A 22,675-nucleotide genomic window follows, 5' to 3' on the forward strand; every position below is an offset into this window, starting at 1 on the left:
GAAGACAGATGATCCAGTGATGGAACATTACAGACTCTCTCCAAGATGTCCTTATGTGAACAACCTGTTCAGACATTAAATGTTTTAGACACTTGTGTGCTATGTTTTCATGTTGTATGTTGTGAATAAAACCGTGAATAACAGGTTTTGCTTTCTTATTTATGTCCTGGGTCCATGAGTGTGTCTCTGGACGTGTCCCTATGGTAGTAACACTGGTAAAGGGTAATATTTTGGTAACGATTATTTTTCGGAGCTCGCACGATGAGATTTGTGCTTGGGAGGAGGGACACTGCTCATACGTATCACACACATTCAAACATTCCTGTACCATATCTTTATGCGTCATAAGGTATATAAGTAAAATAGTTTTGGAAAACTCGTCATTTGAGGTAGAACTTTCAGAGGAGCAACATGTCAGACCAGTACAAGTTATATGTACCCGACGTAGATAAGTGGACCCGTTTCTATAAACTGCAGGCAGAAGGTAAACTTCAACCTCATTTTCCATTGCAACGTGGTGGGAAAAGTCAGATCATGTACAGTGTGGATCGATGTCTAGAACTCTACGATCCCACGTGGAAAAAAGAAAAAGAGGAACAGAACAAGTCCCCGACACCCAAAGTCGTCATGGTCTCCCCAACACAACAAGTGGTAGAGCAAGCCAAGGCCGAGCAGAAACGAAAACGTCAAGAGAGTGGCGTGGAACAGAAACGACGAGAGCAGACTGGGCAAAAACGGCACAAGCATTTCTGAGAAGGCTATAAAAGGGGGCATGGCAGTTTCAACATCGTCAGTTCACGTCGAACACTTCAACAATCAACATCATGAATCAGAATTGGTTTATTCCGGAACATGTCATGAACAAAAGATCGTGTCCCGTATGTCCAAAGACTTTTTCAAAACCATCAAATATGCTACGTCATTGGAAGACCTTCCATTCAGCTCAACTCCAGGCTCCTATGGCTCCTATAGCTCCTGCCCCGGCTCCTATGGCTCCTGCTCCTCTGGCTCCTATAGCTCCGGCTCCTCTGGCTCCTATAGCTCCTGCTCCGGCTCCTCTGGCTCGTATAGCTCCTGCTCCGGCTCCTAGGGCTCATATAGCTCCTCTGGCTCCTATAGCTCCTGCTCCTCTGGCTCATATAGCTCCTATAGCTCCTGCTCTGGCTCCTATAGCTCCTCTGGCTCCTCTAGCTCATATAGCTCCTGCTCCTCTGGCTCATATAGCTCCTGCTCATAGGGCTCCTATAGCTCCTGCTCCTCTGGCTCCTATAGCTCCTGCTCCGGCTCCTATAGCTCCTCTGGCTCCTCTAGCTCATATAGCTCCTGCTCCTCTGGCTCCTATAGCTCCTGCTCATAGGGCTCCTATAGCTCCTGCTCCGCTGCAGCAGTAGCCCCTAAGATTGTTACATCCGTTCACCATGATCGTGTCGGGACCCACGTCGTGTGGAAAGACAGTTTTGTTGTACAAACTGCTAAGGGATATTAAATCCAGCCGCCTCCCCAGCGCATCATCTGGCTCTACAAACGATGGCAACCCCTCTATGATACGATCAAAATGGTTGCTCGAGTAAAATTTGTTCAAGGCATACCCGAGAATTTGGAAAAGGATCGTTATTTGGATTCGAGAGTCAGAAATCTCATCGTGTTGGACGACCTGATGTCTACAGCTGGAAAAGACCCTCGCATCACCGACCTGTTCACGGAAGGAAGTCACCACAGAAACCTCTCTGTGATTGCCATCAACCAGAACCTGTATCACAGCAAGGACCCGGCACAGAGAAGAAACTGCCATTATCTAGCGCTGTTCAACAACCCCATCGACAAGCAGCAAGTTCTGACTTTGGCACGGCAGATGTATCCGGAAAACACTAGTCATTTCATGCAGCGGTTTGAGGAAGCTACCCACAGGCCCTACGGATATCTCTTGGTGGACTTGAAACCGACCACACCCGAACATTGGCGTCTTCGGCCTAATGGTTTAGAGACGGGGCCGTCCGAATGGTATAAAAGCACGGCCGTAACGGCGAATGTCTCAGAAGACGTGCAACCACTGTCGAAGAAAGAGCTCTACCTGCAAATTATGCAAAGGGGCGCATTCAAGAGAAAACTACCAGGCATACCCGCCTACGAAAGTGACGACGAAGAAGAAGATGATGAGGTAGAACCCTATCTGAAAAAAGTCAAGAGGATGCAGTCTTGCGATACGTGTGGTCTGGTCTTTAAAGACGGAAGACCGGCCTCGGTGGCGTCGTGGCAGACCATCGGTCTACAGGCTGGTAGGTACTGGGTTCGGATCCCAGTCGAGGCATGGGATTTTTAATCCAGATACCGACTCCAAACCTTGAGTGAGTGCTCCGCAAGGCTCAATGGGTAGGTGTAAACCACTTGCACCGACCAGTGATCCATAACTGGTTCAACAAAGGCCATGGTTTGTGCTATCCTGCCTGTGGGAAGCGCAAATAAAAGATCCCTTGCTGCCTGTCGTAAAAAGAGTAGCCTATGTGGCGACAGCGGGTTTCCTCTAAAAACAGTGTCAGAATGACCATATGCTTTCTGACCTATATGCATTACTTTGACAAAGGTCCCAACACCAGAAAATTTTTACAGTTTGTGAATCCAGACAAAGATGTGAGACCACAGATTCGTTCTAAATTAAATCAGTATCGTTCATGGATCGGCGAATATTTGGATGAACAAGACGACGACGATACCGACGATGAGGAGGACGACGATGATGAAGAGAAATGAACACTCATATTATTCACATGTCGCCCTTAAGGCCTCTCGATGTAACCCAGTGTGTGTCCATTTTATATATGTGTCAGTGATTTGTAATTTAGAAATAAATGAAAAACCAAAACATTGCGTTTGTTTTTTGAGTTTTTTACTCTATGACTAGATTTGTGATTGGATATTTCTACCGCTACTTTATAGTAGCAAGAGCTGTGTGTACAAGACAGAACATACCACGATCTTTGATATACCAGACATAATACACTAGTTGGCTATAGCTTAATGGGCCACCGACGGGGATCGATCCTAGATCGACCACTGTATTTACCTATTTGGTAATTAAAAAAGCCCTGTAAAAAGGCTTGTACTCTAGGGAAATACTTGTGTTTAAAATGCAGATAAAAGATCATAGTTTAGGTCGGAGCGTTCAGTTGCAGTCACGCGTTCTTTCTTCAAAGCAATGGGCTGGGGATGTTTCACTCTCTTTCACACACACACACACACACACACACACACACACACACACACACACACACATCCCTTTCTTCTCCTTAACAATTATTTCTTTCTTCTCCTTAATACATATGCCTTTCTTCTTAACAAACATTCCTTTCTTCGAGACAAATATGTCTTTCTTTTCCTATGATTAAAACAAAACAAAATATTTGTATTCAATTAATCTTTATTTTACGAGGAAGGAAATGTTTTATTTAGTCAATATATTTTATTTATGGTTATACAAGAAAGAAAGAAATGTTTTATTTAACGACGCTCTCAACACATTTTATTTACTGTTATATGGCGTCAGACATATGGTTAAGGACCACAAAGATATTGATTGAGAAAACCCGCTGTCGCCACTGCATGGGCTACTCTTTTTTTTATTAGCAGCAAGGGATCCTACACCATCCCACAGACAGGATAGTACATACCGTTGTCCAGTTGTGGAGCATTGGCTGGATATATACCAGACCGACCCACATCAAGGGAACACTGAGCTACGTCCCGTCCCCACAGGGTTATTAGAGGATGCTTGAAAAAAAATCGTAACATAATAAATAAATAAACAAATAAATAAGTAAGTAAATAAGTAAAATAAAAACAAACTATAAATTATTATTTTGTTTTAAAAATAATAGAAAAATATAATTTCCCCACATGAGATACGAACGACGTACCTTTCACGCTAAAGTCGACTACGCTAACGACTGAGCTACCGAGACATAATCAAAATCTGTCATTTAAACCATTATATGTGCGAGCGGCGAAGCGCGGAATGAAGTGACGAAATAGGTCAGTTAATAATAATCTTGTGAATGCGCTAGCGCGGGAGACATAGTGGGACGACAATTCTATTTTACACCTATTTAAATCATTTCTTATTTCACGTCTTTAAGAATGTAACTTCTAGTTCCGAAGAGTATTTTATTTAGAGACTGCCAACACAAGATACCACCGCTTCCCGGATGTAAACAGTGATAACCATTCATCATTCAGGGCGCTAAAAATAAATACACTACCTCGTGTCGGGCAGTCTCCTTAGAAGTGGTAGGTTAACGACACCACTAGAGCACTCGATGTATGAATCATTGGCTATTGGGTGTGAAACATACTTCTGACAGTTTTAGAGAGGAAAACCCCCCTGCACTTTCCCATTAGTAGCAAGGGATCCTACAGACAGGATTAGCACGGGCGTTGCTAAGTACGACGGATCGGGGTCGGGCTAAATAGGTCAGGATTAGACTAAGTAGGACAGGGTCAGTCTAAGTAGGTCGGGGCCGGGTCAGTAGGACGTTGCACACGGTACAGTAGTCCGTGACGTCATCAAGGTCAAGGCCAGTCTAAGTAGGTCAGGGCCAGTAAGACGAGGTCACGTGACGTCATCAAGGTCAAGGTCACTGAAAAGTAGGTCATGACTCCCGGTAGGCCTCCTTACTACTTGCAGGGGCGTGGGGGGGGGGGGGGGGGGTTCGGGGGGGGGGGGATTCGGACGACATCCCCTGAAGCAAATAGTCCGCTTTCAGAACTAAAAGATACAGGTTTATACATATGGAGTTTCTGGTGGTGCAAAAGCAAAATAGAAAAAGGGTCCACTTGATTTATATTCGACCCCCCCCCTCCTCCCCCAGGTCCAGATCACGCTACGCCCTTGGTGTGTGTAATATTCTGATCCCATTATACGTCGACATTCCAGAATTATGAAATATTATTTTGGTGACAAAAATATTAACCATATTATATGTTCGACGCCATATATATATATATATATATATATATATATATATATATAACCGTAATTAAAATGCGTCTTTAATTGTGTTTTCATATATACATATTTAAGAATGTGCTTGTGTTCCCCCCCCCCCCCCTCCCCCTCCACACTTTGGGTATCTAACACCCCCATCCCACACCCTAAATCCATCGCATAACAGTGTTACTGTCATCTATAGTTATTAACGCAGACATAGATATTTTACGTGATACAAACTCATTCAGGCATATCTGCAATCGGTGTGAAAAATTCAGTACGCAGATATGTTCTGTAAATAGGAATTTCCCCAAAAGGAAAACTTCCTGGTAAAGCTAAACATAATGTTAAAAATAACGGATATTCGCTATTGGTCAAATTGTGAAACTGCGTAGCGTACTGTATGTACTTCACTAATGTTACAGGTTAGGAATGTAACTTTAAAAGTCCAGGACTGCCAATTAAAAGCACGGGAACACGTTATTACACATACTTAAGTTTAGAATAATGCGAATAAGCGCATTTTGGTTGACATTTTAAGATCGAAAATCAAACAATTTTTTTAAACGCCTACTTCCAGTGTATTGCATTACATATTTCTCGACGCTGTCACATGATCGAAACTGATAGCGAAAACTCGTCCTAAGTCCATCAATGTGACTCAGTATCTCTACAAACCACTTACTCTGCTGTCATGTTGCTCTCGCCTGTCGTGGTGGTGTTGCTGTTCGTGTTTGCAGGGGTCCCGGGCGTGACGCCATCGGCGCTGTCGGACTATGTGTTTAGACCCGACCCCAATTACAAGTATGAAATACTGCGGACGATCAAAGGAGAGGGATACACCCATTATGTCATCAACATGACGTCACAGAAATGGTTAACAGGTAGGTTCTGTGAAAGTTTATTTTGCTTAAAGACACCACTGGAGCAGATTGATGTTGGATGTCTTAATCGTAGTCTTAAAAGAAACCCTGTTATATTTTTCCATTTGCAGCAAGGGATCTTTCGCACAGACAGGACAACACATATCACTGTCTTTGATTCACACGTTGTGGGGCACTGGTTGGGACGGGAACATATCCAATGGGTCCGCCAAGGAGATTTGATCGTACAACTCAAGCATTTCAAGCGAGCGCTCTACCGACTGGGCTAATGGGAAAATGTAGCGGGTTTCCTCTAAGACTACCAGCCAAGTAAAAAAATACCAAATGTTTGACATCCTATGGTCGATGGTGAATACGTCAGTGTGATTAATCAAAACAAACTTTAACTTTTTCTATTGACTGAGCTAATTCCCGCCCCAGATACATTCCGGTTATTATATTAGGTCCACTTACATTATTTGTCTTGGTAACTCTACTAAAATAAACTCACTACCACCAACGCCACTCCAAAGAGAGAGAGAGAGAGAGAGAGAGAGAGAGAGAGAGAGAGAGAGAGAGAGAGAGAGAGAGAGAGAGAGAGAGAGAGAGAGAGAGAGAGAGAGAGAGAGAGAGAGAGAGAGAGACACACACACACACACACACACACACACACCATCACCACCGACCTCTCACACACACATACACGCACAAACACAAATACACACACACACACACACACACAAACCAAGCAATTGGCGATCACTTTTAAAATATCACAATGTACAAATACAATGTACACTTCTCTCGCAGATGCAGATATAAATACATAGACATTTCTGTTTTTATCAAATTAATGAATGAGGTTTCTTTATATTTAATCAGATAAAGAAGACAAAAGGTTAATGTCAGCTATTAATGTAGAGATAAATATAATAGCACATGCACAACTGTTAAAATAGCATGACGAGCAATCTCTGCTGACGGTCGAAGTGATATAGACCAATGTCATTCAGTACTCATGAACTAACCTATGACATGCAACACAACAAAATGGGTGATGACAGGTAGGAATGATTTTCCATCAATGGATAATTTTTTTAATATTGCGTACGTTCGTGTGTGCGTGTGTTCCTTAAATCATTATCTTGGTGACATTGCAGTATAATATGGAATTTATCTTCTATTTCATTAGAAATATAACCTATACACAGACTGTGTGTGTGGGGGGGGGGGGGGGGGGGGGGGGGGGGGTAATATCTACAGAATTCTATATTTTATTAGCACCTATTTTAATTTGGGGCGGGATTTAGTTCAGTCGGTTGAATGTTCGCTTGAGGTGCTTGCGTCGCAGGATCCAACCACCTCGGTGCATAAATTAAACCATTCATTAACATTCACTGACATTTATTAACATTACACTCATTTCCACATACAAGAGCTCGTAAAAACAATTATTGGTGTTACATAGTTTTACCCAAAATTTTAATTTCCTCACTACTAGTATTTGTATCGGAAAGTGGCCTAATTCACTATATATTAAATCGTTAAACATGCCGCTACGAACTCCAAGTATCTTTTTACAACACAGTACATACAATTTTCTATATCATTAACTGTATTACAAAAACCCATTCCACAACAGTCTTTTAAACAACTTACAATATTATTTTGTGTTAAATAATTATTTCGTTTAAAAAATCGATACAACTGTCACCCAATTTTCTATTTTTAAAAAACATATACCTTTTGGTCATAATTGTTTTTTAAGTTGTTACTATCAACCACTGCGTTAATATTAAATGTATTATGATAATAATAATGATCAGTTTATTTATGATGACGTTAATTATTATATATTACTACTCAAAAGAATTTAAGGGTCAAAAATTAATAACCAAATAAGTTTCAGAGTGTATTAGATTGATGATGTAAACTACACCAAAATTTTTATTTATTGTTCCATATTTACAAAAAAACACAAATAAACGTCACTGTATACAAGAAAGTCACATGACATGCTGTCAAAGTTGAAGGTTGTCAAACATGGATTTTACACATTAGAACATTCGTTTAATAGTGTGTGAATCCACCCCTGGCGCGAATACACTCGACACATCGTTGCCTCATGCTGTTGATCAGACGTCTGAAGAACTCTTGGGGAATGGCCTGCCACTCTGCCATAAGAAGTTGACCCAGATCATGAAGGTTGGCCGGAGGGGCATGGTTATCCCGAACTCTCCTGCCTAATTCGTCCCAGGCGTTCTCTATTGGGGCCAAGTCAGGCGAATATGCTGGCCAATCCATCCTGGCGATACCTTGTTGTCTGAGAAAGTCCGTTACCACCCTGGCGCGGTGGGGTCTGGCATTGTCATCCTGCAGAAGTGCCCCGCCGCCAATCTGCTGAAGGCCTGGGAGAACCAACAGCAGGATAATCTCATTCAGATAGCGGATTCCATTCAGATTGCCATCCACCACATAGAGGGGGGTCCTGTGGTGGATAGAGATGCCGCCCCACACCATGACGCTGCCACCACCGAACCGAACCGGTGACGTTGTCTAACGTTAACGTCAGCGAATCGCTCCCCAGGACATCTGTAGACACGAACCCGACCGTCGTTGAACTGGAGACTAAACCTGGACTCATCAGTGAACATCACTCGACCCCACTGAACACGTTGCCACCGCAGATGAAGCGTGCACCAGTGACGTCTGGCCGTTCTGTGACGTGGTAGGAGTGGTGGTCGAACAGCCTGGCGACGGCAGCGTAGATTATTGGCTCTCAGACGATTGCGTATGGTTTGATCAGACACTCGAGTTCCAGTCGCAGTCCGCAGATTGTCACGTAATCGGCGTGCAGTGGTTGTGCGTTGACGTAGTGCCATATTGGTGATGTAGCGGTCCTCTCTATTTGTAGTGCTTCGGGGTCTTCCCGAACGTGGATGATTTCGAACAGAATTCGTTGCTTGGTACCGTTGCCACAGTCGGCCAACGACACTCTGACTGACACCAAGTCTCAGAGCAACATTTCTTTGGTATTGCCATCCTGAAGCCAAGCAATAGCCCTTCCTCGATCTTCGATAGTCAGTTGAAGTCGTACCATTGTCGAATTTGGAGTGTGCACCGTACACGAACGCAAGCTCCAATTATACGGAAATTCAGCATTGGGAACATGGAATACACGTGCAAAGCGTGCAAATGAAGCGCTTTGTGAAAAAGCAAGTTATGGGCACTTAGCAGACCTTTCGCTTTCGCCCTAATTTACGTGCAAATGTAAGCATGTTTTCGCCATTAGAACTAGTCGACAGTGTCAATGACAGTGGATTTTAATTCATTTATGGGTTGCTTAGACCCACTTTCGTCAAAATGGAACAATACCATGCGTGACATTATGGTCTAGCTAATATAATTGACATTCAGAAAATAATGTCGAAAATATCGTCTGACCCTTAAATTCTTTTGAGTAGTATATATATATGTTTGCAATGATATATAAGAGTATACATTTTAAATGAACATTAGGACGTACCAGCCCATTATGGTGCATCAGATATATTATTATCTGTAATGCTATAATAATGTTCCTATTTTATTAACAGAGGAGATGATGTACCAGCCCATTATGGTGGCATCAGTTATATTATTATCTGTAATGCTATAATAATGTTCCTATTTTATTAACAGAGGAGATGGCGTACCAGCCCATTATGGTGGCATCAGTTATATTATTATCTGTAATGCTATAATAATGTTCCTATTTTATTAACAGAGGAGATGGCGTACCAGCCCATTATGGTGGCATCAGTTATATTATTATCTGTAATGCTATAATAATGTTACTATTTTATTAACAGAGGAGATGACGTACCAGCCCATTATGGTGGCATCAGTTATATTATTATATGTAATGCTATAATAATGTTACTATTTTATTAACAGAGGAGCTGACGGATCACCCAATTTGGTGGCATTATCTCTCCATGACGGTGCCGGACAAACTGATTTACCCCAACGACTGCTACCTCTACATCGACGGCGGTAGCAACCACAGTCCGTGAGTCGAAGTCAATGCTTCTGAATTTGTATGATATGCTTACTGGTACCATGATATACGTTATCAGTATACACTATGTTTGTATCATAAAAATATAGTGGGACCTATCATTAAAGGCGCATTGCACAAAATCACCAATCTGTAACAAAAACTTAAAGGGACATTCCTGAGTCTGCTGAATTGTAAAATGCTTCCGACTAATAAAATATTTCTACGATTATATTTTCTTGTTTAGAATATCAGTGTCTGTATATTCAATGTGTTTCTGGTCGTTTTAATATTTGTAAGAAGCCCAAATTGGATTTTGTCTTTAAATAATTTTGTACGTATGAAAAAAGTATTTTTTAGGAAATAAAATGAAATTTCACTTAGTACAAATATTAGAACGACCAGAAACACGTTTAATATACAGATACTAATATTTTATGCAAAACAATATATTTGATATGTAATTACTCTGTTAGTCGATAGCATCTTAAACATTGCAGTAAATATCCCTTTAAAGGCGCATTGCACAAAATCACCCATCTATAAAGACAAATTAAGATATTTAGAGAACTTATTATATTAAGATATAACTGTAAGTCAGTGAGCTCAGGGCTCCTCAACCCTGACACTGCCAAGTATTTCTGGGGACAATAAAAAAAAAAATTAATGTATGTTATAAAGATAATCAGCTGACAGCCCCATATTTTTATTTTTATTTCGAATATCATTTGAGAGGTAGATCGTTCGACTGCAGTATCTTGAAATGATATGCAAAACTACTGACAATTCGTCATCCAAGTGTTAAGTAATAGTAGTGCCTTGTAAATAATCTTGGTAGTAATATATTGTACATGCACCATATGTTGAAGCGAAACAACATCTCACTTTGAGAGGTTGTTAGACATTTATATAATAAAAAACGTCCTGATTTCAATGACATTAGTACATTAAACTTACCATCATATTTGGTCAGAAACTATCTCAAGCAGACTAATGATAGTCTATTCATAGGACCTTAAAGTGCTATACTAGTCTAAGCAATAATACATACATATGTATTACCCCAGCCCATTGTGGATGCCTTACTATATATAGTCTCATCATATGCTAGTCTTTATCACAATACTAATTCCAAGTCTAAGATGTTTTTCCTTTTCATGAAAGACCCCCAGAAGAAACCGACGGTTCTGTGGCCATGTCGATAATGATGGCGATGAGCACTGGAATAGTGGCGGGAAATTTGAAAATGATTCCTAATGAACCAATCACGTTTACCGTAAGTTTTGATTTTCATCAATTATGATAATGTATAAAGCTACAATACATACATTTAAAACGACATTTAAATAATACACAAAGTTTCACATCTTTATACTGGTAGTTTATCATTTTAATTTTTCACTCCCCTGAAGCAATGATAGCTAACTTGACATATAAACACTAGAAAATACTAACTTTTGCGTTCCGTCTAATCTGTTTCTAGAAATATTAGAAAATATAATTCTACTTTTGTGATTACTTAATTAATACGTGTTCTGGAGGTAAATAAATATACTACTAAAGTGACAGTTATTAATGCCAAGTAGCGGTATTTTTATTTTAGAGATATGTGTCCTATATGCGGTTATTCCTGCAGTTTTATTATATTCTAAACGGGACATAGCCTATAATTTTGATATGAACAGCAAGTCATTGGTTATTCACTGTATACTTGGATTGTTTTGTTTATCATGTTAACTATTCAACAGGATGACCCGACACACAAATCCCGAGGAGAAGATTCCATCATTGCATGGACATGGAGAACGTTTGTAGAAATCAACAATACATCTCCAGAGTATCTTCTTCGTTTTCCAATGACCAAGGTAAACAAATACCTATACAAACACAAGAGTTACTTCACTACGCAGGATACACTTAATTGACTGTTAAATTAAGCTACGAAGTATGCGAAAAAACATAAGGTGTTGTTAAGCCGCTTTGCAATAAACAGCCTTTGTCTTTGACGTCTTTAACCTGGGGTACAATAACAAATAGACCAATAAGCAAGAATGCATAATACGGCAATCAAATATCACGCCTTTCGATCTTCCAATTTTGTTTTCAATATTAGGTATAATTGGTTGTTTAAAAGGGGGAAAGGGTTACATATTAAGTCATATTTAAAATGATCAAATGCTGGCAACTTCGAGAATGGGTTTTTTATTATTTATTTATTTATTTTAATAAGCAATATTCTTTGTTTATTTAATAGTTTTATATATTTCTGTACAGGCTGCAGTCAGAGCTTTAGATACGTTAGCAGACGTGGCTGTGAAGACGAATGCGACCAAGAAACTAGACCGGTTCTACGTCGCTGGAGGATCTAAAGTATGCATGTTCTGTAAAACTAGTTCCACTTAAACATTTTTGCTAAGCACTATTTGTTTTCCTTTAAAATGAAAACATTATCCATCATTAGTCATGCAAGTTGTGACCTTTGAAATTTTATCTTCCTCCTCTTCCCTTGCATCAACAAGCTGCTCCCATGGCTCATTTAATGTCGATTTGAGAATTACAACAGAGTAGCAACAGGAATTAGCTATGGCATCTAGTTTTTATGTATTTATTTTTATTTTATTCTATTTCCAGCGTGGCTGGACCACGTGGACAACTGGTGCCGTAGATCCGCGAGTTAAAGGCATCGCTCCTATTGTTATGGACCTTCTGCACATGGTCAAGGTCAGTTTACTTTATAATGCACAGTTTGTCGGTATTCCTATTTATTGTGTTGACGAGCTTGTGTGAAAAGGACATGTGAGGTTTAAACACAAAAGAGAACTCTTGTGATAAGCAGAAGTTTAACTTTCAGGAAAGTTTTAAACAAAATTAAAATATTGCACAAAATAATGCCATTTATATTTTATACTATTTTCAATTACCGGCAGATAATCTACAGATATGTTCAATACGTAGGGTGTATTGAAAGATGAGGTGAAACAACATAGTTGAAAATAATGGACTTAGTTACTTACTTACATAAATGCTCATAATAATCATGTAAGGGGCATGCAAAATACATTATATACATTGAATACTTAGAACGGATATAAAGCACATGCATTCTACAACGTGGGATTCTTTTTATAGAACTTGCACCACCATTTCCGGGCTTATGGCGGCTGGACTTTCGTTTTTGAAGCTTACTACGAACTGAATTTCACAAGACAGCTGGATAACCAGAGAACCCAACTGATGGCTGACTATGTCGATCCGATTTGTAAGAAAACTATTACGTGTACCACATATTCAATTTGTTTAAAATATTATCATTGCCAGAAGCCGATTTATTTTCCAGCGTTTTAAGATCATACTTAATATACAATTTTTCTGCTGAATGGTGTAACTGGAACTATAAAAGCTGTATCTGTCTGATGTTACAGCGTTCAAAGACACCTTAACCATGCCCAAATTGGTTATCAGTGCTACAGGAGATGAATTCTTCCTACCAGACGACTCGCACTATTACTACAAAGATCTCATTGGACCCAAATATCTGAGGTATGCTGTGGCGTCGTATTTTGTACAATTATAAATTCAGAAGACACAAAAGAAAGATATTTAAAAGTAAACTAATAGTGAACATAAATTGCTCTAGTTTATTGTGTGTAAGAATATATTATACAAAGCGAATCTGGGTAAAGTGTATTACAGTAAGAGTTTACGAGACGAGAGTGTTTGGGGTCTCTTTTTTTGTTTAGGGTTTATACTTGTGGTTAGGCCATCGGTCAACAGGCTGGTAGGTACTGGGTTTCGGATCCCAGTCGAGGCATGGGATTTTTAATCCAGATACCGACTCCAAACCCTGAGTGAGTGCTCCGCAAGGCTCAATGGGTAGGTGTAAACCACTTGCACCGACCAGTGATCCATAACTGGTTCAACAAAGGCCATGGTTTGTGCTACCCTGCCTGTGGGAAGCGCAAATTAAAGATCCCTTGCTGCTAATCGGAAAGAGTAGCCCATGAAGTGGTGACAGCGGGTTTCCTCTCAAAATCTGTGTGGTCCTTAACCATATGTCTGACGTCATATAACCGTAAATAAAATGTGTTGAGTGTGTCGTTAAATAAAGGGTAATTCTGTTAAAGTGATTTTAAACTTTTGAATTTTGACACATCTCATATACGATTTGCAAATCTAATGTTTTGGGTTGTTTTATTGTTTTATTTAGAATCGTACCAAATGCTGAACATTCGTGTGTTGGACATGAAATTGATATTTTCTTTACAATCAAAAGCTTCATTCTTTCCATTGCCACGGTAAGAAATTAAGCTATTTCTCTTTATTTACTTACTTTTTATTTACTTACTTTCATACTTACTTGCTTACCTACTTGATTTTTTGAAGAGCTGTACTGCTAAATATTAAATTATATTTTACATATCCTGAATGGATCTATTCAATTAAGGAATGAATGAATGAATGAATGTTTAACGACACCCCAGCACGAAAAATACATCGGCTATTGGGTGTCAAACTATGGTAATGCAAACCAATAAAGTGAAAAATTCAAGATTTAAATAAAAACACAGTGTAAAGAACTGTGCAAAAATACAAATATCACAGATAGATGTTGATTTTTACTCAAAACTTTAATTGTATCCCGAAGAAAACAAGGGGATTTGTGCTGTATTGGCCATTCTCAAAGAGAATGTTACACCCCTGCAAAACGTTTGAAAATCATTTATTTCTAATTTAACTAACAATCATTTAATCACGCATTCTGGACTTCTTCATTCATTCATTTATTCTATTCATTCATTCATTTTTCTATTTGTAATTATATTTGTATAAAATGTACATTAATTTAAAATGTTGAAATAATCAGGTAATGTATCATAATAAATGGACTAAAATCAACATCTAAACCATTTATAAAGTGATAATATATTTAAACTATCAAAATAATGGATGACGGTATTGTTATGTTTATCATTTTCATTTGTATTGCAGGCAACGCCTTTACCTGAACTGACGTGGAAACGAGAATTAGTAAGTACAATCACAAAGATTGGAAACTATACATATCGTCATATCATCCAGTCAAGTTTTGCACCACTAACTATGCAAGATATTTTCTTTTATAAAATGGGAATGCTGATACTTCATTTTCAAAACAAGAAACAAATAGTACTTACCCCTTAGGCATACCTAGTGAGGCAGGGACAGTTGTCCTCTACCCACAATCCCCAAAACCATGAAAAAGGTGCATTTTAAAGCGTGGGATTTAGCTCAGTCGGTAGAGCACTTGCCTGAGGTGCCAATCGTGCTAATGGTTAATATTGCATTTTTAAAAAAATTGGGGATTACCATGTTATAAATTCAGTCAGGGATAAGGATCAATTCAACAGTATTTAGTTATTCGTACTGTTTTCAGGTAATATTTTGAAATTAATTTGATATTGTTGTTTTGACAGACACCATTCGGTGGACGAATTACGGTATTTTCTAACATCGCCCCGCTAAAGGTGAACGCAATGTACGCACACACCCTGGATGGAGTAAAATATGTCTAGGTCCTATCGTGTTGCAAAATTATTTGGGGAATGAATGAATGAATGAATGAAATATTTAATGACACCCCATACAATACACTTTGGCTATAGTTAAATGTTTACAATAATTCACTCATGCTGTATTTAATTACAGACGCGACTTCCGTCTGTTTGTTGGTGGTCCAGATGGTAAACCATATCCACACCCGCGTCTTGTGGTACGAGAGGAAAAAGTACAGTCTCTGGTTAAATCTATATATTTATTAGTAGTATTCACAGAATGCATGTTACAAAACACCTGCCTCTAAACTAGGGGTTAATTCAAAAAGAATTATTTAGAAGTTTCATGAATGGTATGAATGGTTTATGAACTAACCGGGTATGTACTACTTGTTTGTAATAAGATTATTGCATGTAGGAACACTAATAGAATCCTCCGCTAAGAGGTATAGAATTCATATATCAGAAACATTTACTTCACTTGATTTGTTTGTTTTTTCTTTTTTAGGGGAACTCATATTCTTATATGATTGAATTTGAAGCCCCACAAATGGAGTGGCTCGCTTTCCTTATTCAGGTAAAAAATAACCGCATTATTTTCGCCTAAGTGTGTGTAGGTTTGCAAAAAGTATTTAATTAATCTAGAATAATGAAACATCATTTTTTGTACAATAGAAAAAAGGTTTCAAATGGAACTGAAACTAGATTAATTAATTGATTGCTTCTTCTGTGTTTCGTTCATTTCATATGTACGTTATTATTATTATCAGTAGTAGTAGTAGTAGTAGTAGTAGTAGTAGTAGTAGTAGTAGAAGTATTACTGTTGTTGTGATCAGTTATTATTATTATTATTATTGTTGTTGTTGTTGCTGTTATCATTGTTAGTATTTATTATCTTTCCATTTACCTTTGTGTTTAACACCAAATAGCTGATATACATGCCATGCTGGGGTGTCGCTAAACATTCATTCGTTGTTATTATTTATTATCTTTCAATTTACCTTTGTGTTTGACACCAAATAGCCGATATACCTTTCATGCTGGGGTGTCGCTAAACGTTCATTCATTGTTATTATTTATTATCTTTCAATTTACCGTTGTGTTTGACACCAAATAGCCGATATACCTTTCATGCTGGGGTGTCGCTAAACATTCATTGTTATTATCATCCTTTTCTTTATTATCTTCTCTTGGAGTAGTACTAGTATAGTAGATGTGGTGGCCATAGTGGTGATGGTACAAGTAGGAGCTTTTTTCTTCTTTTTTATCGTTTTTTAATTTCATTCATTCATTTTTTCCTTTTCTTTTTATTTATTTATTTATTTTGTTTATTTATTTATTTTATTTTATTTTATTTTATTTATTTATTTACTAATGTAATGCCTGTGAAACAGATGCTGCCTGTGAGGAAGACTGCTATTCAAGACGTTACTTGTTCTGTCATCGTCCCGAAATGAGACATTTCTATGCCCGAATGCTGACGTATGCTCGGTGGCCCATACAATTACGTCAAAAACCAAAAGAACTTGCCAAGGCCGGTTTCTACTACACGGGAGACCACGATGCCATCACCTGTTACTGTTGCGGACTTCGCGTCTATCGATGGAAGAAGACAGACGACCCAGTGATGGACCATTACAGACTCTCTCCAAGATGTCTCTATGTGAACAACCTGTTCAGACATTAAATGTTTTAGACACTTGTGTGCTATGTTTTCATGTTGAATGTTGTGAATAAAACCGCGAATAACAGGTTTTGCTTTCTTATCTATGTCCTGGGTCCACGAGTGTGTCTCTGGACGTGTCCCTATGGTAGTAACACTGGTAAAGGGTAATATTTTGGTAACGATGTTTTTTGGGAGCTCGCACGATGAGATTTGTGCTTGGGAGGAGTGGCACTGGTCATACGTATCACACACATTCAAACATTCCTGTACCATATCTTTATGCGTCATAAGGTATATAAGTAAAATAGTTTTGGAAAACTCGTCATTTGAGGTAGAACCTTCAGAGGAGCAACATATCAGACCAGTACAAGTTATATGTACCCGACGTGGATAAGTGGACCCGTTTCTATAAACTGCAGGTACAAGGTAAACTTCAACCTCACTTCGAAATTCAACGTGGTGGGGAAAGTCAGATCATGTACAATGTGGATCGATGCCTAGAACTCTACGATCCCACGTGGAAAAAAGAAAAAGAGGAACAGAACAAGCCCCCGACACCCAAAGTCGTCATGGTCTCCCCAACACAACAGGTGGTAGAGCAAGCCAAAGCCGATCTGAAACGGAAACAACAACAACAACAACAAAGTGGTACGGGGTGGAAAGCCCCGAAACTGCAGAAGCATTTCTAAATAAGCTATAAAAGGAACTATGTGGGTCAGATATCGTCATTTCATTCAGAGTCGTCATGCAGAGCACATGTTCAGAATGTGGTTTCACATTCTCGAGGAGAGACGCCATGTTAAGACATTTTCAACAAAAACATGCTAAAGGTCTACCACCACGTATCACCACCACCACCACCACAGCAGCAACCACCACCACCACCACCACCACAGCAGCAACCACCACCACCACTACAGCAGCAGCCACCACCACCACCACTACCACAGCAGCAGCCACCACAACCACCACAGCAGCCACCACCACCACCACCACCACCACCAGTACCACAGCAGCTGGATCGTTATTTGGATCCCAGAGTCAGAAATCTCATCGTGTTGGACGACCTGATGTGTATGGCTAATAAAGACCCAAGGATCACCGACCTGTTCACAGAAGGAAGTCATCACAGAAACTTATCCGTCATCGCTATCAACCAGAACCTGTATCACAGCAAGGACCCGACACAGAGAAGAAACTGCCATTATCTAGCGCTGTTGGTGGACTTGAAACCGACCACGCCCGAACATTGGCGTCTTCGGCCTAATGGTTTAGAGACGGGGCCAACCATTAGAGACGGGGCCGTCCGAATGGTATAAAAGCACGAGCGTAACGGCGAAAGTCTCAGAAGACGTGCAACCACTGTCGAAGAAAGAGCTCTACCTGCAAATTATGCAAAGGGGCGCATTCAGGGAAAAGGGAAATGAAGAGCCGTCGCCCGACCTGGAAAACGAAGGCATTCGTCTCATGGTGGAACGTGAATTCGACATCAATCGTGACTATCTCCAAAGCAAGAGGAAACGCTACGAAGAAAAAAACATGTCCCAAGATGCCATTGAAAGAAACATGAAGACATTGCAATGGAAGTTATTTAAAGACACGTACTCTCGCTTTCTGACATATATGCATTACTTTGACAAAGGTCCCAACACCAGGAACATTTTACAGTTTGTGAATCCAGACACTCATATTATTCACATGTCGCCCTTAAGGCCTCTCGATGTAACCCAGTGTGTGTCCATTTCATGTGTAGTTGTCTCTAGAGAGACCAGTGATTGTAATTTAGAAATAAAAAAATGAAAAACCAAACCATTGCGTTTGTTTTTTGTGTGTTTTACTCTATGACTAGATTTGTGATTGGATATTACTACCGCTACTTTATAGTAGCAAGAGCTGTGTGTACAAGACAGAACATACCACGACCTTTGATATACCAGACATAATACACTGGTTCGCTATAGCTTAATGGGCCACCGACGGGGATCGATCCTAGATCGACCACTGTATTTACCCATTTGGTAATTAAAAAGCCCTGTAAAAAGGTTTGTACTCTTGGGAAATACTTGTGTTTAAAATGCAGTTAAAAGATCATAGGTTAGGTTGGAGGGTTGAGTTGCAGTCACGCGTTCTTTCTTCAAAGCAATGGGCTGGGGATGTTTCACACACACACACACACACACACACACACACACACACACACACACACAAACACACACACATATTCCTTTCTTCTTCTTAACAAACATCCCTTTCTTCTCCTTAACGCATATGCCTTTCTTTTTAACAAACATTCCTTTCTTCCAGACAAATATGTCTTTCTTTCCCTATAACTAAAACAAAATACTAAAAATAAATATTTGTATTCAATCAATCTTTATTTTACGAGGAAGGAAATGTTTTATTTACTCAACACATTTTATTTACGGTTATACGGACATATGGTTAAGGACCACACAGATATTGATTGAGGAAAGAAAGAAATGTTTTATTTAACGACGCTCTCAACACATTTTATTTACGGTTATATGGCGTCAGACATATGGTTAAGGACCACACAGATTTTGAGAGGAAACCCGCTGTCGCCACTACATGGGCTACTCTTCCGATTAGCAGCAAGGGATCCTACTCTATCCCACAGGCAGGATAGCACATACCACGGTCGTTGTCCAGTTGTGGAGCACTGGCTGGATATAGCCCAATGGGCCCACCGACGGGGATCGATCCCAGACCTACCGCACATCAAGGGAACACTGAGCTACGTCCAGTCCACACAGGGTTATTAAATATTAGAGGATGCTTGTATTGGGTTCTGCTTGAACATAATAAATAAATAAACAAATAAATAAATAAAATAAAAACAAATAAATAAATAAACTAATTTTAAAAATAATAATAGAAAAAAATAATAATAAAAAAAAAAATTGTACCACATAAGATACGAACGACGTACCTTTTACGCTCAAATAGACTACGCTAACGACTAAGCTACCGAGATATAGGCAAAACTTGTCATTTAAACCATATATATGTGTGTGGGTGTGTGTGCGCTCGCGGGATGAAGTGACGAAATAGGTCAGTTCATAATAATCTTGTGAATGCGCTATCAGATAGTGTAGAACGATAATTCCTTTTTTCACCTATTTCTATCATTTCGTCTTTCTGCCAGACTTTGAGAACGTAACTTCTAGAAGTTCCGTAGAGTATTTTATTTAGAGACTGACAACACAAGATACCATCACTTGATGGCTGACTATGTCGATCCAATTTGTTAGAAAACTATTACGTGTACCACATATTCAATTTGTTTAAAATATTATCATTGCCAGAAGCCGATTTATTTTCTAGCGTTTTAAGATCATACTTAATATACCATTTTTCTGCTGAATGGTGTAACTGGAACTATAAAAGCTGTATCTGTCTGATGTTACAGCGTTCAAAGACACCTTAACCATGCCCAAATTGGTTATCAGTGCTACAGGAGATGAATACTTCCTACCAGACGACTCGCACTATTACTACAACGATCTCATTGGACCTAAATATCTGAGGTATGCTGTGGCGTCGTATTTTGTACAGATAAATTCAGAAGACACAAAAGAAAGATATTTAAAAGTAAACTGATAGTGAACATAAATTGCTCGAGTTAATTGTGTGTAAGAATATATTATACAAAGCGAATCTGGGTAGTGTATTACAGTAAGAGTTTACGAGAAGAGAGTGTTGGGGTCTTTTTGTGTTTAGGGTTTTTGTTTAGGGTGTGTGACCTGCGTGAAATAAAAAGGGAATTATAAGGATTATAAACTTCTGAACTTTGACACATCTAATATACGGTTTGCTAATCTAATGCTTTGGGTTGTTTTAATTGTTTTATTTAGAATGATACCAAATGCTGAACATACGTGTGCTGGACATGAGATTGATATTTTCTTTTTAATCGGAAATTTCATTCTTTCCATTGCCACGGTAAGACATTGTGCTCTTTCGCTCAGCAAGCTATCTCTATTTATTTGCTTACTTACCTTTGTTTGTCACCTAGTAGCTGACATATTTTTAATGATTCGTTAAATATTCATTTAGTCGTTCGTTCGTTCGTTCGTTCGTTCGTTCGTTTATTATTCATTCATTAACTACTTATTTACGTATTTAGTACTTACTTACTTTTTGTTTACTTGCTTTCTTATTTACTTACCTACTTGATTTTTTGAAGAGCTGTAATGCTAAATAGTACATTGTATTTCACATATCCTGAATGGATCTATTCAATTAAGGAATGTATTTTGTTATGTTTTTGCACATTTGAAAATAATTTATTTCAAATTTAACTAACAATCATTTAATCACGCATTCTGGACTTCATTCATTCATTTATTCGGTTCATTCATTCATTTTTCTATTTGTAATTATATTTGTGTAAAATGTACATTAATTTAAAATGTTGAAATAATCAGGTAATTTATCATAATATATGGACTACAAATCAACATCTAAACCATTTATAAAGTGATAATATATTTAAACTATCAAGATAATGGATGACGGTATTGTTATGTTTATCATTTTCATTTGTATTGCAGGCAACGCCTTTACCTGAACTGACGTGGAAACGAGAATTAGTAAGTACAATCACAAAGATTGGAAACTATACATATCGTCACATCATCCAGTCAAGTTTTGCACCACTAACTATGCAAGATATTTTCTTTTATAAAATGGGAATGCTGATACTTCATTTTCAAAACAAGAAACAAATAGTACTTACCCCTTAGGCATACCTAGTGAGGCAGGGACAGTTGTCCTCTACCCACAATCCCCAAAACCATGAAAACGTGCATTTTGTGAGTCCAAAGCGTGGGATTTAGCTCATTCGATAGAGCACTCGCCTGAGGTGCCAATCGTGCTAACTGTTAATATTGCATTTTAAAAAATTGGGGGATGACCATGTTATAAATTCAATAAGGGATAAGGACCAAATTCAAGAGTGTTTAGTTATTCTTAATGTTTTCAGGTAATATTTTGAAATTAATTTGATATTGTTGTTTTGACAGACACCATTCGGTGGACGAATTACGGTATTTTCTAACATCGCTCCGCTAAAGGTGAACGCAATGTACGCACACACCCTGGATGGAGTAAGGTAGGCGAAGTTAAATAATATAAATATTTCATCTTCAGTATTATTTTGTTATTAACTGATGTTTACTTCGAGTATTATCTCACGTTTTCAACAGCTATGATTTTTGCCTGAAAACAAGAGCATTCACCATTTTGTTGTTGTTGTTTGGTGTTGTTGTTTTTGTTTTTTTTTTTTTGTTTTTAGTTGTAGTTGGGGGGGGTTCTGGGGGGGGTTCTTCGGGGGGGGGGGGGGGGGGTTGCACAGTGGCACTCATTTTTTAAGTATTAACTGTAAACAATATAATCTAAAATTAACTGATCATTTGTTCTTGATGCATTCCTTTGTAGTAGGGCTATTCCACAAATGATCAAATAAGAATGTGTGTGTATGTTATGTAATTGCTTTTGGTTGAATGATTTCTTTTAGGTTATCCTGCAAATGAATCCCTTCTTTTTAATATATGGTGGGTATTACATTCATAT

The 22,675-nt window shown here is 38.7% G+C and overlaps 1 protein-coding gene and 1 long non-coding RNA gene across 2 annotated transcripts; both read left to right on the forward strand.

The window, feature by feature from the left end:
* Positions 1-5,244: 5,244 nt before the first annotated feature.
* On the forward strand, positions 5,245-15,435 carry LOC121379803 (autocrine proliferation repressor protein A-like). Its single transcript, XM_041508454.1, has 11 exons — positions 5,245-5,865; positions 9,781-9,895; positions 11,048-11,159; positions 11,632-11,748; positions 12,158-12,253; positions 12,515-12,604; positions 13,013-13,142; positions 13,306-13,423; positions 14,091-14,178; positions 14,873-14,911; positions 15,337-15,435. Exons 1-11 carry the CDS (start codon positions 5,676-5,678, stop codon positions 15,433-15,435), a joined length of 1,194 nt encoding a protein of 397 aa, XP_041364388.1. The 5' UTR covers positions 5,245-5,675.
* Positions 15,436-21,012: 5,577 nt separating this feature from the next.
* Positions 21,013-22,215, forward strand: LOC121378934. The gene is made up of 3 exons (XR_005958782.1): positions 21,013-21,043; positions 21,655-21,693; positions 22,126-22,215. It is a non-coding gene; the product is annotated as an uncharacterized LOC121378934 (long non-coding RNA).
* The last annotated feature ends 460 nt before the right edge of the window (positions 22,216-22,675 follow it).

The sequence above is a fragment of the Gigantopelta aegis genome, chromosome 8 (assembly GCF_016097555.1).
Source record: "Gigantopelta aegis isolate Gae_Host chromosome 8, Gae_host_genome, whole genome shotgun sequence".
Lineage (NCBI taxonomy): Eukaryota > Metazoa > Mollusca > Gastropoda > Neomphalida > Peltospiridae > Gigantopelta > Gigantopelta aegis.

What these genes read in the sequence shown, in the direction of transcription:
- LOC121379803 (XM_041508454.1), top strand. Translation starts at nt 5,676, where the DNA reads ATGTTGCTCTCGCCTGTCGTGGTGGTGTTGCTGTTCGTGTTTGCAGGG. An exon ending in ACCTTCTGCACATGGTCAAG is followed by an intron (nt 12,605 to 13,012) that starts GTCAGTTTACTT and finishes TTCTTTTTATAG; the next exon opens with AACTTGCACCACCATTTCCG. An exon ending in TGACGTGGAAACGAGAATTA is followed by an intron (nt 14,912 to 15,336) that starts GTAAGTACAATC and finishes TTGTTTTGACAG; the next exon opens with ACACCATTCGGTGGACGAAT.